The sequence below is a fragment of the Apium graveolens genome, chromosome 7 (genome assembly GCF_009905375.1).
Source record: "Apium graveolens cultivar Ventura chromosome 7, ASM990537v1, whole genome shotgun sequence".
Lineage (NCBI taxonomy): Eukaryota > Viridiplantae > Streptophyta > Magnoliopsida > Apiales > Apiaceae > Apium > Apium graveolens.
Window position 1 is genome coordinate 141616788 of NC_133653.1, and position 13888 is coordinate 141630675.

Below are 13888 nucleotides of genomic sequence, written 5' to 3' on the forward strand. Positions count from 1 at the left end.
AGAATTAATCTCTTTGTATATTCTGTGCATTAATTGATAAATGTCTTTAAGTACTGACTGTTGTCTGATATATGTTTCTAAACTCTGATAAGTGATATGTCTGTTTCAGTAACTATTTAATCCCATGAGGATAACTGTGCTAGATACTAACCTACTAGTCTTCAATAAACAAATGATCCCATGAAAGAAGTAATTATTTCTGTGGAAATCTTATGACACAAGCAAATTCTGATAACTGAGCTTAGCTAAGTTTACTTTGTATATCTTATTACTAAGTCACAAATTAGAATAATGCTACTCATCTGTTTAAGTTCTGATTCTAGTAAAACTGCTGAATGTACTAAGTGCTGATAAACCTCACTTATCAAAAGAAAAAAAAATAAAAAAAAATCAAAGAATAATATCAGGTACTCCTTTGAGATCTAGAGTAAAAATGTGAATGGGACGACCCAAGTGCATTGCTGGTATTAAGTAAATATGCATTAGAAAAGCAAAATATTTTTCTTGGTGACTTTTCACACTCTATGATTACTGGAGAAATACTCTGATAATAGCATAAATTCTAATAAACAGTCGTGACTCACTTACACTGAGAAGCCTCTGTAAAATAGAATTTCAAAAGATGCATAAAATTAGCACAAAAACAGTAGAGGTGGACTCATGCATGAACTCATTTATCAGTAGGTTTCAGGATAATGACAGCTCTTTAGCAAAATTTTAATTATGACTTATTTCTAAGATGTACTGAAGTAGATCAGACTTTACTCTTTGTCTGTTATTTAGCTTAATGCACACACACATCACTCCATATGAATGATGAAATTTCTGTGGTGGTCTATGTTATTTTAGATAAACAGTCATTGTGTCACTTCTGCACAAATTCTGAGGACAAGTTCTAGTTCCACGTTCTGATGATTAAGTTCTGACGTTCATAACTAAGAACTTGTATGAGTATTTACTAAGATAGATATCCCTTGTTCGAGTTAAGACATTATGTTCTGATGACTGTTAAGTTCTGGTATAGGTCTAAGTTCTGATCTTTCAGTCTAACCCTTTACTTGACTTATCTGTGAATAAAATTTGGTAACAGTCTCAGATTAATTTCGAAATGTTGAAAGTGGAAGATTAATAGTCTATGGTTAAAACATAATGGCACTCGTCCTTAAACAGATCACTCTTGTTACATGTGCACATTCCTTTTCCAATGACTGTTATTCTTTTTCAAAGTCTAGGGAGACGAGGTAGAATTACTTCTACCTGTCAGCATTCAATTTCTTTGCGTCTCTTGGCATTCTCTTGCCTATATATGCAGCCACTTCACATTAGTCTTCTCATCCCACTTGTATCACAAATTCAGTCTTGTTTTTCATTTACTATCATGTTAGGATTAGAAGCTTAGGGAAAATCTTGTATTGATGTAATTTCTATTTCATATATGTATTGACTTGATATATTAATGAAAACTGTCTTTACTTCAAGATTTTGTCTCTGAGTTATTTTATCTTGTGTTGATAAATCCTGATTGATATTCTGATGACCATTTAAATTTTGTTTTTATTTAAGTTCTGATTCTCCGTCAGCACTTATTCATAGAAATTATCTCGGTCATTTTTAACATGATTCATTTTCAGAATATTAATGTTGCAGTGAAAAACAATCCAATCAGTGATAACCGGTTAAAATTTGAATTGTTTCCCTTGATAAAAGGAACAGTTTTTTTTTTCCCTTGAAACTCGGCAAATGGGTAAGTCATGATTACTGTTTTCTTGAGCCCAGTAACTATCCGTTATTACTGCATGTCTGACAGGTGTCCAACGGTAACATTTTTTTTGTATAAGTACAGCAGAGAGAAGATTTCTTTAATCTTTTTAATTTCTTCATCTTCTATCTCTCTTCTTACTTTTACTCTCTTTCACTTTACTATTTCCGTTGTTTTCATACAGATATTATCTCAAACACCTAACAGGCATACTTGAATTTCAATATTTTTTTTCACATGGCACCAAAGGATTTAATCATTGATGGAGCAAAGTTCGTTCCAAACAACAATGCTGCAATTCTTGATCATGCTGAAGCTCCATCTGAATTGCATTTTGTGCAAGATCTTCTTGCACATAGTGAGGTTGGGTACGCCTTAACTCAGCCTGAATTCTTTTCAAGTCAACAAGTTCTGAGGTTCTGGAGGACTGGCGTTTTTGATGATGGTGGTAACCGTGGAACTCCCAGTATTATTTTCCAAGTGGGTGATTCATCTTTTGTAGTCACTCCTGGTACAGTACGCAGGGCTTTACATCTTCCAGAGGATTGTACTTTCTCAGTTCCAGAGGACTCAGCCCTTCGGGAGTTAATGGCTGAATTGGGATATGAAAAGAGTCTGACGAAACTTGGACAATTGAAACGGGCTAATATCAGAAGAGAATGGAGTTTCTTCTTCGATTGCATCACCAAGGCCTTTGGCAACAAGTGTTCAAATTTTGATGCCATCCCAATTCTAAGTCAGCACATCGGAATGCTCAACCTTCTTCTTCAGCACCTACTGTGAAGCCTACATCCTCTAAGCCAAAGAGAACAAAGACTGTTCCTCAAACATCTCAGAAGAAGCGGAGGATTACTTTGAGAGATGAATCAGATTCTGAGGATCAGATTCCATCTTCAGAACCTATGATATATGAAGCTGAGAAGGCAACTTCTCAGAAGGATTCTGCAATTGGGGGTTCTAGGCTTCTCAAGAGGCTTAGACGTATGACGGTTCCTGCAACTCCCAAGGAATCCACATCAACAAGGAAGTACAAGAAACAGAGGGCACAGAGGCCAGTTTCAGATGATGAGGAGGAAGCAGCTAAGGAAGGGGATCAGGAATCTCTGATCTCGCAAGACAAGGAATTTGCTCCAGTCACTTCTTCTCCGTCAACTCAATCTCAGGAACCTGTATCTGACAAGGCTAATTCACCTTCTATATCTCTTGTTGATCCAGGCACAAGTGCTGAAATTGATATTCAGAACTTGGTTGTGCCTGAAATACTTTTGTTAGAAGCTCCAACAACAAATAATCCTTCCACAACACCTGTTACTGATGCTGTTCAAACTCCTGAGTTATCACTATCACCTTCTCTGCATCAAGATGATGATCAGTTTTTAGGTGAGCATCAGGATATGGCTGTTGATCAGAACTTAGTATCCGATCAGCAATTAGAGGATGTTGAAGCCTCCATTGCTACTCACACAGTTGTCTTATCAGAAGATACTGATTCTTTAAGTTCTGATGCTGCAAATGTTGGAGATACTGGTGAAGCTGCTACAACTGTAGATGCTGATGCAGCAGGTCCTTCAGGACATACTCCTCCATTGACTCTTCCTAAGTCTGAACTGCTAAAGGAGTTTGTTATCAGGGATGCACCAGTACCTTGGAGTGAAACTCCTGCAGGTCAGGAGTGGACTAAGGAATGGAACTCAGTTTCATGTGTTCCAAATGCTTTACATCTTGCTGAGCACTTGACTAAAGCTGATGAAATGTTAAATTCTGATGATTTTAAAACCCAGCTTAGAGTCACTGCATTGAGTACTAAACATCTACAAGGTCTTCATTCCAATACTCATGCAGAGCTACACAAGATTCAGGAGAACTTTATTAAACAGGAACAAGTTTGGAAACTTGATAAGAAAAAGTTCTTCCAACCTACCATTGACAGGGTTGCTTATATTGAGAAAACTCAAGAGAAGCAACAAGCTCAGATTGATCAAATTCTGACAAATCAAGCTTCTCAGCAATCGCAACTTACTGAAATCCAGACCTCAGTGGAACTACTTATCTCTCTTTTATTACCTGCTGATGCCAAAAAGGGGGAGAAGGTAATTAAGTCCAAATGCAAAACCAACAAGTCACTGCAAGGAAAGGATGATGGAAAAGATGACCAAGGAAACTCTGGAATGGGTAGTGGTCATAGTCAAGGTAGAAGGTTTACATCAAGACAAGCTAGTCACAGAACAAGTTCTGATACTGGGAAAAGAATAAGTTCTGCTGCTGGTAAAAGGATAAGTTCTGATGAACTTCTAGATCTTGATGAGGAAATGTCAAGACAGTTATTTCTTCAAGAAAATCCAGGGATGGACTTGGAAAGTTTAAAGGAAGAAGAAGCCAGACTTAAATCAGAGAAAGTCACATCTAAATCTGAAGCTTCTGGTAAAAAGTTACTTCCAAAACCTAAAGGCATTGTGATCAAAGAAAGGATACATACTGAAGAAACTTTGGCTAGATCACAACCACAGATAGATCCAAGATCCAAGGGTAAAGAAAAGGTTGGTGAACCTATCAAGCCTTATGTACCTCCTGAGGAAGAAGAAATTACTGATGGAAAAGATAATCTTGCTCTGACTTCAAGAAAAGTTCTTAAAACAACCTCTGACATGGCTCAAGTTGTTCAGAGTCAAGAAATTGTAAGTTCTGATATTCAGAAGAAGCAAGTAACCTCTGACAGTGCTCAAGTTAACTTGATATCAGAAAATAAATCTAAAACACTCCTACCAGGATTCACTAAAGCAAAACAGACTCAATCTTTGAAGACTACTTCAAGTGGTTTTGAAGCAAGAGTAGTTACTGGAAAGGAAGCTAGAGATAAAACTGGATTGGGAAGTGCTGATGAAAGAAGAGTACACAACACTACTGATGATCCAACTTCCTTGTGTGAACCAGGTATTGGAGCAACTCCTGAAAGATTGAATCAACTAGAATCTGTACAGATGGTTTACCATACCTACTTGAAAGAATACATCATGTTGTATTTCATGACAGATGGTAGGGTTTATCATATAAGACAAAATGCCATTCCGTTGAAGTATTTTGAAGAATTGGAGCATGTATTGTTCTTACTTCAAGTGGATGACAGAATAACAGAGACTGCTGCAAACTACTTAAAGGAACAGATTCAGAGACAGAAAAGACTTTATTCTGTTAAGTCTGACAGCAGATATGTTCCAAAGTACAGAAATCACAATGGTGATATTGTTGATATGAAGCCTAATACTGCACAGATCAGAACATATCTTGGTATTAAGGGGCTTGAATTCAATCTAGAGTCTAATAAAGCTTATGTCATAAGACTAGATCGGGAGTTGAGAAAAGCAAAGATTAATGATCTCAGAGCTGCAATATTTCAAACTGGTGAAGATACTGCAGAGCTTAAAGATGTCAAACGGAGAATGATTGATGAACTCAGATATGCTGAGAAATGTTTGTTGAAGAATTATCTCAGAACAACTCCTGACATCAGAGAGATCAGAAAATGATGAAGCCAAGTCGAAGATCTACAACTGCTTAAATTCTGATATTTATACAGATTGAAGTTGTTATCAGAAGTTGAATTGGTAAAAACTTTAAGGACTGTAAGTTGTAGTTATCTTGTCTATTTCTCATGCATTTGTACTTAATGTTTTTGACATCATCAAATATCTGTTAAACTTGTATATTTTGTTAATTTACAAGTTGGGGGAGATTGTTAGATATATTTGATAATGTCATGGCTAATATGTTTTATGTTTAGATTTCAGATCTTATTTGAACAGAACAAATCAGTACTTAACTGATCAGTACTTATACTGGAAGTCAGAACTTAAGGGATATCAGTACTTATGTTATCAGGAGATAGATATCAGAACTTAAGTGCTGAAGGACGATCAGATAAGGACAGTAGCTGATTAAAGTTAAGAAGATCAAGATAAACATAAGAAGAGATATGCATGAAGAAGGAATTCCGTGAAGAATGGAATACTTGGAATAGAAGATATCTGATTGATATATTTTAGGAAGCAGAATTATATTCCATATCAATTAGCGAATATCTTGTAACTGTGTAGTATATAAACACAGAAATAGAGTTTACACTATATGTGTTATCATTATCGAGAATATTATTTAGTATAACTCTAGCAGCTCTCGTGATATTTTGTTCATCACTGAGAGATAACAGTTCCAGATTGTAACAGAGTTTATTGTTTAAATAAAGTTTGTTTTCTGTTACATAAGTTATTGAAGTTTGATTTGATTGTGATAAACACTGTATTCACCCCCTCTACAGTGAAAGTGTGACCTAACAACCTCCAGGGGTATGCCTGGACTGAAGGCCTCCTCCTTTAGTCAATGAGTGTCCTCATTGGGGATGTGGGGTAAAATCTGGTGTGTACTTTGAGAGCTCTGTCTCTGTAGTCAACGGGTGTCCTCGTTGGGAGACTTCAGAATATCCTGCACTTTGCACCCAAAATTTTGGGATCACTTGTCCTGTAATCTGGTAGGGGCTCCTTATCGGGGGACAAGAGTGCGTCCAACATTTGGGGTGAACCACGGCTATACCTGCGTCCGTGGACTAGATAAACAGCCGGTAGCGGAGGGTTATCCTTGGCCAGTGAGATGCCTTATCTGTGAAGTCTCGAAGCCGCGGACGAGCCTTGGGCCTTTGTGGTTGGGCCCCATCGGCGGACATTCCTAAAGCTAGTAGAAGACAGTTTCCGGTGGGTTTCCATTGGGCCTCGGGACAAGAAATCTAAGCCCGTTAGGTTTCTTGTTCCCCAAGAACTACGTTGGCTTGATTCCCTATAAATAGGGATACGTAGGCAAATTGCAAGGGGTCAGAAGCGAGAGCACAAAGGAGCCACCACTACCCCTAAGCAATCTCAACCACCAATAACCACTACCACCAAACACTGTTCATCTTTTCCGACGAGTATTGTTCATCGGATCCACCGATTACTGTTCATGTTTTCGACGAAGAACCCCCATCACAGATCTTATTTCCGGCTATGAACCTCAGACTTTGTTGCTCCTAAATTCCTCCATCAACATTCTTCATCAAACAAGTTGTGTCAAAACTCCTCAACAAAATGGCCGAGCTGAACGTAAACACCAACACTTACTTAACATTGCTCGAGCTCTCAAGTTTCAATCTCATTTGCCCAACTGCTTTTGGGGAGATTTCATTTTAACAGCTGCTTATTTAGTTAATCTCCTCCCAGCTCAACCTCTTCAATTCAAAACACCTTTTGAGTTGTTATACACCAAACATCCCTGTTATGATCATTTGAGGTCATTTGGTTGTTTATGTTATGCTACTAACATCTATTCCTCTGCTGATAAACTGAGTTCTCGATCTAGAAAAGGTGTTTTTTATGATACCCTTTTGGTAATAAAGGTTATCGAATTCTAGATCTTGATACTAAAAAATGTTTTATATCAAGAGATGTATACTTTGTTGAGCATCTATATCCTTTCATCACTGAACTTAGTAAATCTACACCTCTTTTTCCTGAGTTACCTTTTTCTCCGGATGATACTATTGCTCCATCCACTCTGTCTATATCTCCCACTACTACTTCTGAGAATATTGATAATTCCTTTACTTCTTCTCCTAAAACTTCCTCAACTTCTCCACCTGCTCCTCCTACTATCATCACCAGACCTGTTAGATTAAAACAAATTCTGGCCAAATACAAAGACTATGTAGGAGTCCATTCTCTGGCTACCAATACTTGCCATTATCCTTTGCAAGACTGTTTGTCTTATCAACATATCAGTCCTAAGTATTGTGCTTATCTAGTAAACACTTCCAGCATTAGTGTTCCTTTTACTTTTAATCAAGCTGTCAAATATCCAAATTGGTGCAATGTAATGAAAGGAGAAATTACTGCTTTGGAAGTAAATAACACTTGGGAATTAGTTCATATGCCCACTGATCAACAAATTATTGATTGCAACTGGTTGTTCAAAGTTAAATACAACCCAGATTGATCGGTTGAGCGATATAAAACATGGTTAGTCGCCAATAGTTTTACACATGAGTTTGGCATAGACTATTTTGACACTTTTGCACCTGTTGCAAAAATGGTCACTATTAGAGTCTTGTTATATGTAGCTGCTGTTAAAAATTGGAGTGTTACTCAAATGGACGTTAACTAGCTTTTTTATATGGGGATCTAAATGAAACAATGTTTATGAAATTGCCCCTGGTTATAGAGTTCTTTCCTCTGTTGTATCCAATGATTCTTATGTCCAGTATGTGTGCAAATTGAGAAAGTATTTATACGGTCTTAAATAGGCTCCTCGTAGATGGTATACAAAATTATCTGATGCTCTTAAGAAGTACTCCCTCAGTCCCACTGGATTGTTTACGTTACTTTTCGGCACGCTTTTCAATGCTCGTTTAAAGTATACTTTCATAATATTTTTTTTAAAAAAAAAATTCTGAAAAAAAGTTTCATGTTTAAACTTTTATTCAGAAAAAAAAAATTTTAAAAACATTATGCAACTATACTTTATTGAAGTCTCGAAATACGTGCAAACAGTGTACGTAAACAACTCACCGGGACGGAGGGAGTATAGTTTTAATCAATCTCACAGAGATAACAATCTTTTTACTTATAAATCTGATCTGGTTTCATGGCTATTCTGGTCTACGCAGATGATATTTTGGTTACCGGTTCCTCTACTACTCAGATTTCGACTATTAAAGATCTTCTACGCACTCAATTCAAAATCAAAATTTTAGGGCCTCTCAAATACGTCTCGGGAATATAGGTGGCTAGATCTTCACAAGGCTTATATCTTAACCAAAGGAGATATGCTTTGGATTTTTTACAAGAGACTGGTCTTACTGCAGCAAAACCGTCTGTTATGCCTATTGAACAAAATCACAAACTCATTGACAATTGCTCTACTTTGTTATCTGATAAAGAGTCTTCTATGTACAGACGATTGGTGGGCATACTAGTCTATCTTACAATTACACGCCCGGACTTGTCCTATGTTGTACACATTCTTTCTCAGTTCTTCTCCCAACCCAGAATTGATCATTTGCGGCTGTATACAAAGTTCTTCGATATCTGAAGCGCTCACCTGGCCAAGGCTTGTTCATATCTGCCAGTGGATCTTTTTAACTTTATGCCTATTTTGATTCAGAATGGGGTGGGTGCCCTACCTCTAGACAATCTCTGACTGGATTCTGTATTATATTGGGATCTTCATTGATCTCTTGGCGTAGTGAAAAACAACATACAGTTTCTCGTTCATCTGCTGAAGCAGAGTATCGAGTTTTTGCTGACATATGTTGTGAAGTTACTTGGATTCTGGATCTTCTTCGAGATTTTCAGATCATTCATCCTTCTCTTGTTACATTATATTCTGATAATCAGTCCGCTCTACATTGCTTCGAATCCCGTCTTTCATGAACGGACCAAACACATCGAAATTGATTGTCATTTGGTGTGTTAAAAACTTCAGCAAAGCCTTATCTGCACTACTCATTTATCTACAGCTGAGCAACCAACTGATATGTTCACCAAAGCACTTGGTGTTGCTACTATTCAATACTTTACCTCCCAGTTGAATGTTCGCAATCTCTTTCATACATTCAACTTGAGTGGGGATGTTACCACCAGTACTAGTAGTACAACTGTCAAAGTTAGTTAGATTAATTCAATATATTCTTCCAGTAGTAAGGCTATATAATGTAACAGATGAGGACTAAGGCTCTGTTCACTTCACTTGAATGGAATGGTTTTGGGCTGAATGGAATGGTCATTCCGGGCTGAATTAAAAATTGGCCTGTTTGGTTGGGCCAGCGAAATGGAATCACTTATCCTAGTCCATTCTGTTTGGGCTAAAATATAACAAATCCATTCCTTTTAAAACATGCGGGACAGACTCATTCCTTTCCCGGGGCAAGCAAATTGGATCTCTACAATCGATCTCTCGCTCTCTCTCTCTCTCTCTCTCTCTCTCTCGCTCTCTCGGTAAGATATCTCTCTTCCCTACCTCTGTCTCTCCCCTCTCTCTCTCTATCTCTCTCGCTCTCTCTCTGTCCCCCCTCTCTCTGTCCCCCGCTCTCGCTCTCTCTCTCTGTCCCCCCTCTCTCTGTCCCCCCGCTCTCGCTCTCTCTCTCCCCCTCCCTCCGTCACTCCCCCCGCTCTCTCTCCTCCCTCCTCACCCCCTTTCTCTCCTGTGTGTCTCTCTTGTGTGTGTATTAAATTAGATAATTTGTGATTTTTAATTATTGCATACTTAATTACCTTTGTTGTTCCTACAATTTTTGAATTTAATTTGTGATTTTTGATTATTGCACTTATAATACGATGTTCACAGGAGTACCTTTGAGAATATTGCATATCCAATTTAATGTTCCTGATGTATCTAAATCTGTGATTTTTGATTTAAGTCTCCAAATTGGTGTTTATATATTTCAAATTCAACTTGTTTGCTCATATCAAACTGTTTTATTTTATGTATTGATGTGTTGTTTATTTACTGGCCTTTTTGCTGTTTTGTTTTAATGTAGTTATGGCCCGACTTTCGTTGACTATGATTCAACATATTCGGAAGAAGAAAGCTATTTTAGTATATACACTATGGATGCGAATATTTAATGCTCTTTTCCAACTTATGTATCGCTCTCAATTGACGAGAAGAACTTTGAGAGAACGATACACGATTTTTAAGATGGAGCGAAATCAATATATACATAGGCTGATTCACGAGGGTCCTTCTAGTTGTGTAGAAAATCTTCGAATGGATAAAAGATCATTTTATAAGTTGTGTTTTATGTTGGAGTCAAGGGGTTATGTGCAAGAAAGTAGACACGTTAACGTGGTAGAAAAATTTGCTATGTTTCTTAATATTCTAGGACACCACACAAAAATGAGAATTGTTCACACAGATTTTTAAAGATCAAAGTAGTCAATCACTAGGTATTTTCATGCGGTACTAAATGGGGTCTTGAGATTGCAAGGAGATTATTTTAAGAAACCCGAGCCAATTCAAAGCAACTCAACCGATAAAACGTGGAAACATTTTAAGGCATATGTAAAATACACTATATTTTACATTATTTACATAAGCTCTATGACAATGTGCAACTTAATTATGTATATTTATTTACAGAATTGTTTGGGAGCTTCTTGTATTCTTCACAATTACATTCGTACTGAATCAGAATTTGATCAAGCTGAAATTGAGTTTGATCAGCATAGGCCCGAGGACCCCAATGATCAAAATGAGCATGAGGCGGACGAAGATTACATCACAACTATTGGCACTTCAGATGTGTGTACTGCATTTAGAAACAACCTAGCTGACTCGATGTTTAATAATTGGAATCAGTAGATTATTTTCACTGTTATTAGACTCTGACTCGATGTTATGTTTCCTGGAAGTAAGCTGTAGCTTATTGATGTTTATCTTGTAATTGAATGGTAGTTTGACTAGTTGATGAATGTACTAGAATTAAGATGAATGGTAGTTTGGCAAGTACTTCTGTTTTTTGTGCTGTTGCTACATATATTCCCTGCATAATTTAGTCATTACTTGATATATAATTATTTGTTTCTTCTGTCTTCATTATTTATAGATGGCATCGGATACTAATACTACCATGGAAAAAGAGGATAATATTGTGGAAAGAGGTGCAGGCAGAAATAAAAGGAAGTGGAGTGAACTAGAAGATGAAAAATTGGTCGAGGCTCTTTTAGAACTTGTGAATAATGGAGCATTCAAAGCTGACAATGGTTTCAAGCCAGGATTTTTGGGGTTTTTGGAGAATTCACTGAACGTCAAACTGCCAAATTCAGGCCTAAAGGGGAAGCCACACATTGAGTCTCGTCTAAAAACTCTTAAGAAGGATTATACTATGGTTTACGACTTAAGGTATGGAAGCATTTCTGGTTTTTGGTTGGAATTCCGAGAATCAACTAGTCACAGCATTAAGAGATGTATGGGCCGAATATGCCAAGGTATGTATTTCTGCAGTATCTTTCGATTAAATTAATAGATTGCTGCCTATATAATAGTTCATATGTAATAGTTCACTTGTTTGTGGATGATCTGTTTCTGGGATAAAACAGAGGATGGTATCTTTAAAGAGGTGCAACACTTGTTCCCTTTTTTTTTGCTAAATGACACTTATACTTTGCTTTCAAAATAAGAAAGTTTTTTGGAATTCTGTATGATGATCGTTGTGGGAGATACTAGTTGTACCAATAAATAATACCCCGATTTCAGATAATAGCAAGAAATATCTATCTCTCTAAGTTGTAGGTTATTAGCTACAAGACTGTGGAAAGTTTGGAGTGAATGAGTTGTTGCAAGCAATTTTATTTGTATTTGCTTAAAGTTTGTTCAGATCACCTTAGTGGTCCAAATCAGAGAAAACATTCTTGAAATAATGATGAGATAAATGTGTCATGCTGCTAGAACTAGGTAATAATTATATATAAATATTTAGATATTGAGTTATTGACGTGATCTAAAATTGCATAAATAGCTTAGCCATAGGTTGTTTGGCTCTGCATGTCACGGCTATCTACCCAATCGCGTTTTATTTAACCAGCATATCGTGGAAGTAACAAACCTGAGAAATATTGTATCAATGCCGGTGACAAGTGAATCAAGCGGAACTTTTAAGGAGCCTTCTCAATTTCTTCAACTGACTCATTTCCATTTAATTGTATCCTATTACTGTTTTGTTTCATCACTATTTAACTAGAAATTTCAATCATATATTGCTATTATTTTTTCTTATAAAGTCAAGTTGTTCCACTTATTTTTCTAAATTATGCAATGGTAATATTTACTTGTTAAATTTTATTAGCTCATTATCATAGTTTAAAAACCGCCCAGTCGGGCTGTTCATCTGGTCCAACTGGGTACTGGCAGTCCGGTCTGATTCAGCAAGTGGATCAGTCCTGCAGTCAGCCCGCCTGCACCCCTGTAAATCAGTCCATTTCTTGTACTGTGTAGGTATGAACCAGCCAGTTCAATCATCAGTGACAGTTTGACTATCCGCTGATCCGCATACAAATTCTAAAATATTAAAAGGTTACAATGGTAGTTGTGAACCTTTAAATTGTCATCTGACTGGAGGGGCACTAACCAGATGAGATATATGCATATGTTTGTTTGCAGTCTCATGTTGGGGCTTTGAAATGGAGGACCACACCATTTCCATATTTTGATGATCTTACGATTGTCTTCGGCAAAGATAGGGCAACTGGCCATAATGCTGAAAGTGCAATGGAGGCGGAAAAAAATGTTAATTTAGAAGAAGCTGCTGTCGCTCAAGGAGGGAATGATGAGTCAAGTATGCAAGCATCTGATGAGTCTAGTTCTAAAAGGAGTTCGAAGAGAAAGAAGGTTGATGTTGAGCAAATGGCTGAAATGATGTATAATGCTTCTAAAACGATAACAGCTGAGTTTGCAATTTCAACTAAGGTGATGGCAGCTGAATTTGCGAGTTCCACCAAGTTATTAGTTGCTGCAGAGACAGATAAGTTGGAGAAAAAGGAAAAGCTTATGGATGAGTTGTCAAAGATCTCTGATATTGATGTTGTACAAAGGTTCAAGGCTGCAAAGAAAATAGCAGATAGTGAGAATTTGATGGTATTATTTTTTGGAGCATCAGATATAGAGAAGAAACATCTTGTTGATGTTATACTTGCCGGTGAAATATAATCGTTATTGCAGGTATATAGTTTAATTTTTTTTTAATATTTTTTCTAGACATCATTTCCTTCCTGATATTCTTTTTATTTTTGTGTAATTTGGGAGTATGTCATGCAAGAAGTCAGGGACAAGAAGAGTCAGGATCTTCCTTTTGTACTTTATTTAATGACTTACCAATTATGTGACTCAATTGAAATGTTATTTTGTTGCTTTTACTCGTATGAATGATATCAATTTTTAATTTGGTACTCGACATTTTATGTTATGTATAGATAATTGTACTTATTTTACGGTAAATATTATTTTGTTCGAAAAGTTTCAAATATCATTTGTTCAAAATTAAAATTAATATTGAGTTTTAAAGAATTTGATTCATGTATTATAGAAAGATCAAAGTAAAGATATTAATCTTAT

General features: G+C 36.7%; 1 protein-coding gene across 1 annotated transcript; it reads left to right on the forward strand.

The window, feature by feature from the left end:
• The first annotated feature begins 9757 nt into the window (after window positions 1–9757).
• Window positions 9758–13695, forward strand: LOC141675167 (uncharacterized). Its single transcript, XM_074481881.1, has 3 exons — window positions 9758–9774; window positions 11385–11766; window positions 12938–13695. The coding sequence occupies exons 2-3, from the start codon at window positions 11683–11685 to the stop codon at window positions 13481–13483; spliced, it is 630 nt and encodes a 209-aa protein (XP_074337982.1). The 5' UTR covers window positions 9758–9774; window positions 11385–11682; the 3' UTR covers window positions 13484–13695.
• The last annotated feature ends 193 nt before the right edge of the window (window positions 13696–13888 follow it).

Bases quoted from the DNA above. Each gene is read 5' to 3' on its own strand.
- LOC141675167 (XM_074481881.1), top strand. From the start codon at position 11,683: ATGGAAGCATTTCTGGTTTTTGGTTGGAATTCCGAGAATCAACTAGTC. The intron at 11,767-12,937 runs GTATGTATTTCT...GTTTGTTTGCAG, and splicing joins TATGGGCCGAATATGCCAAG to TCTCATGTTGGGGCTTTGAA.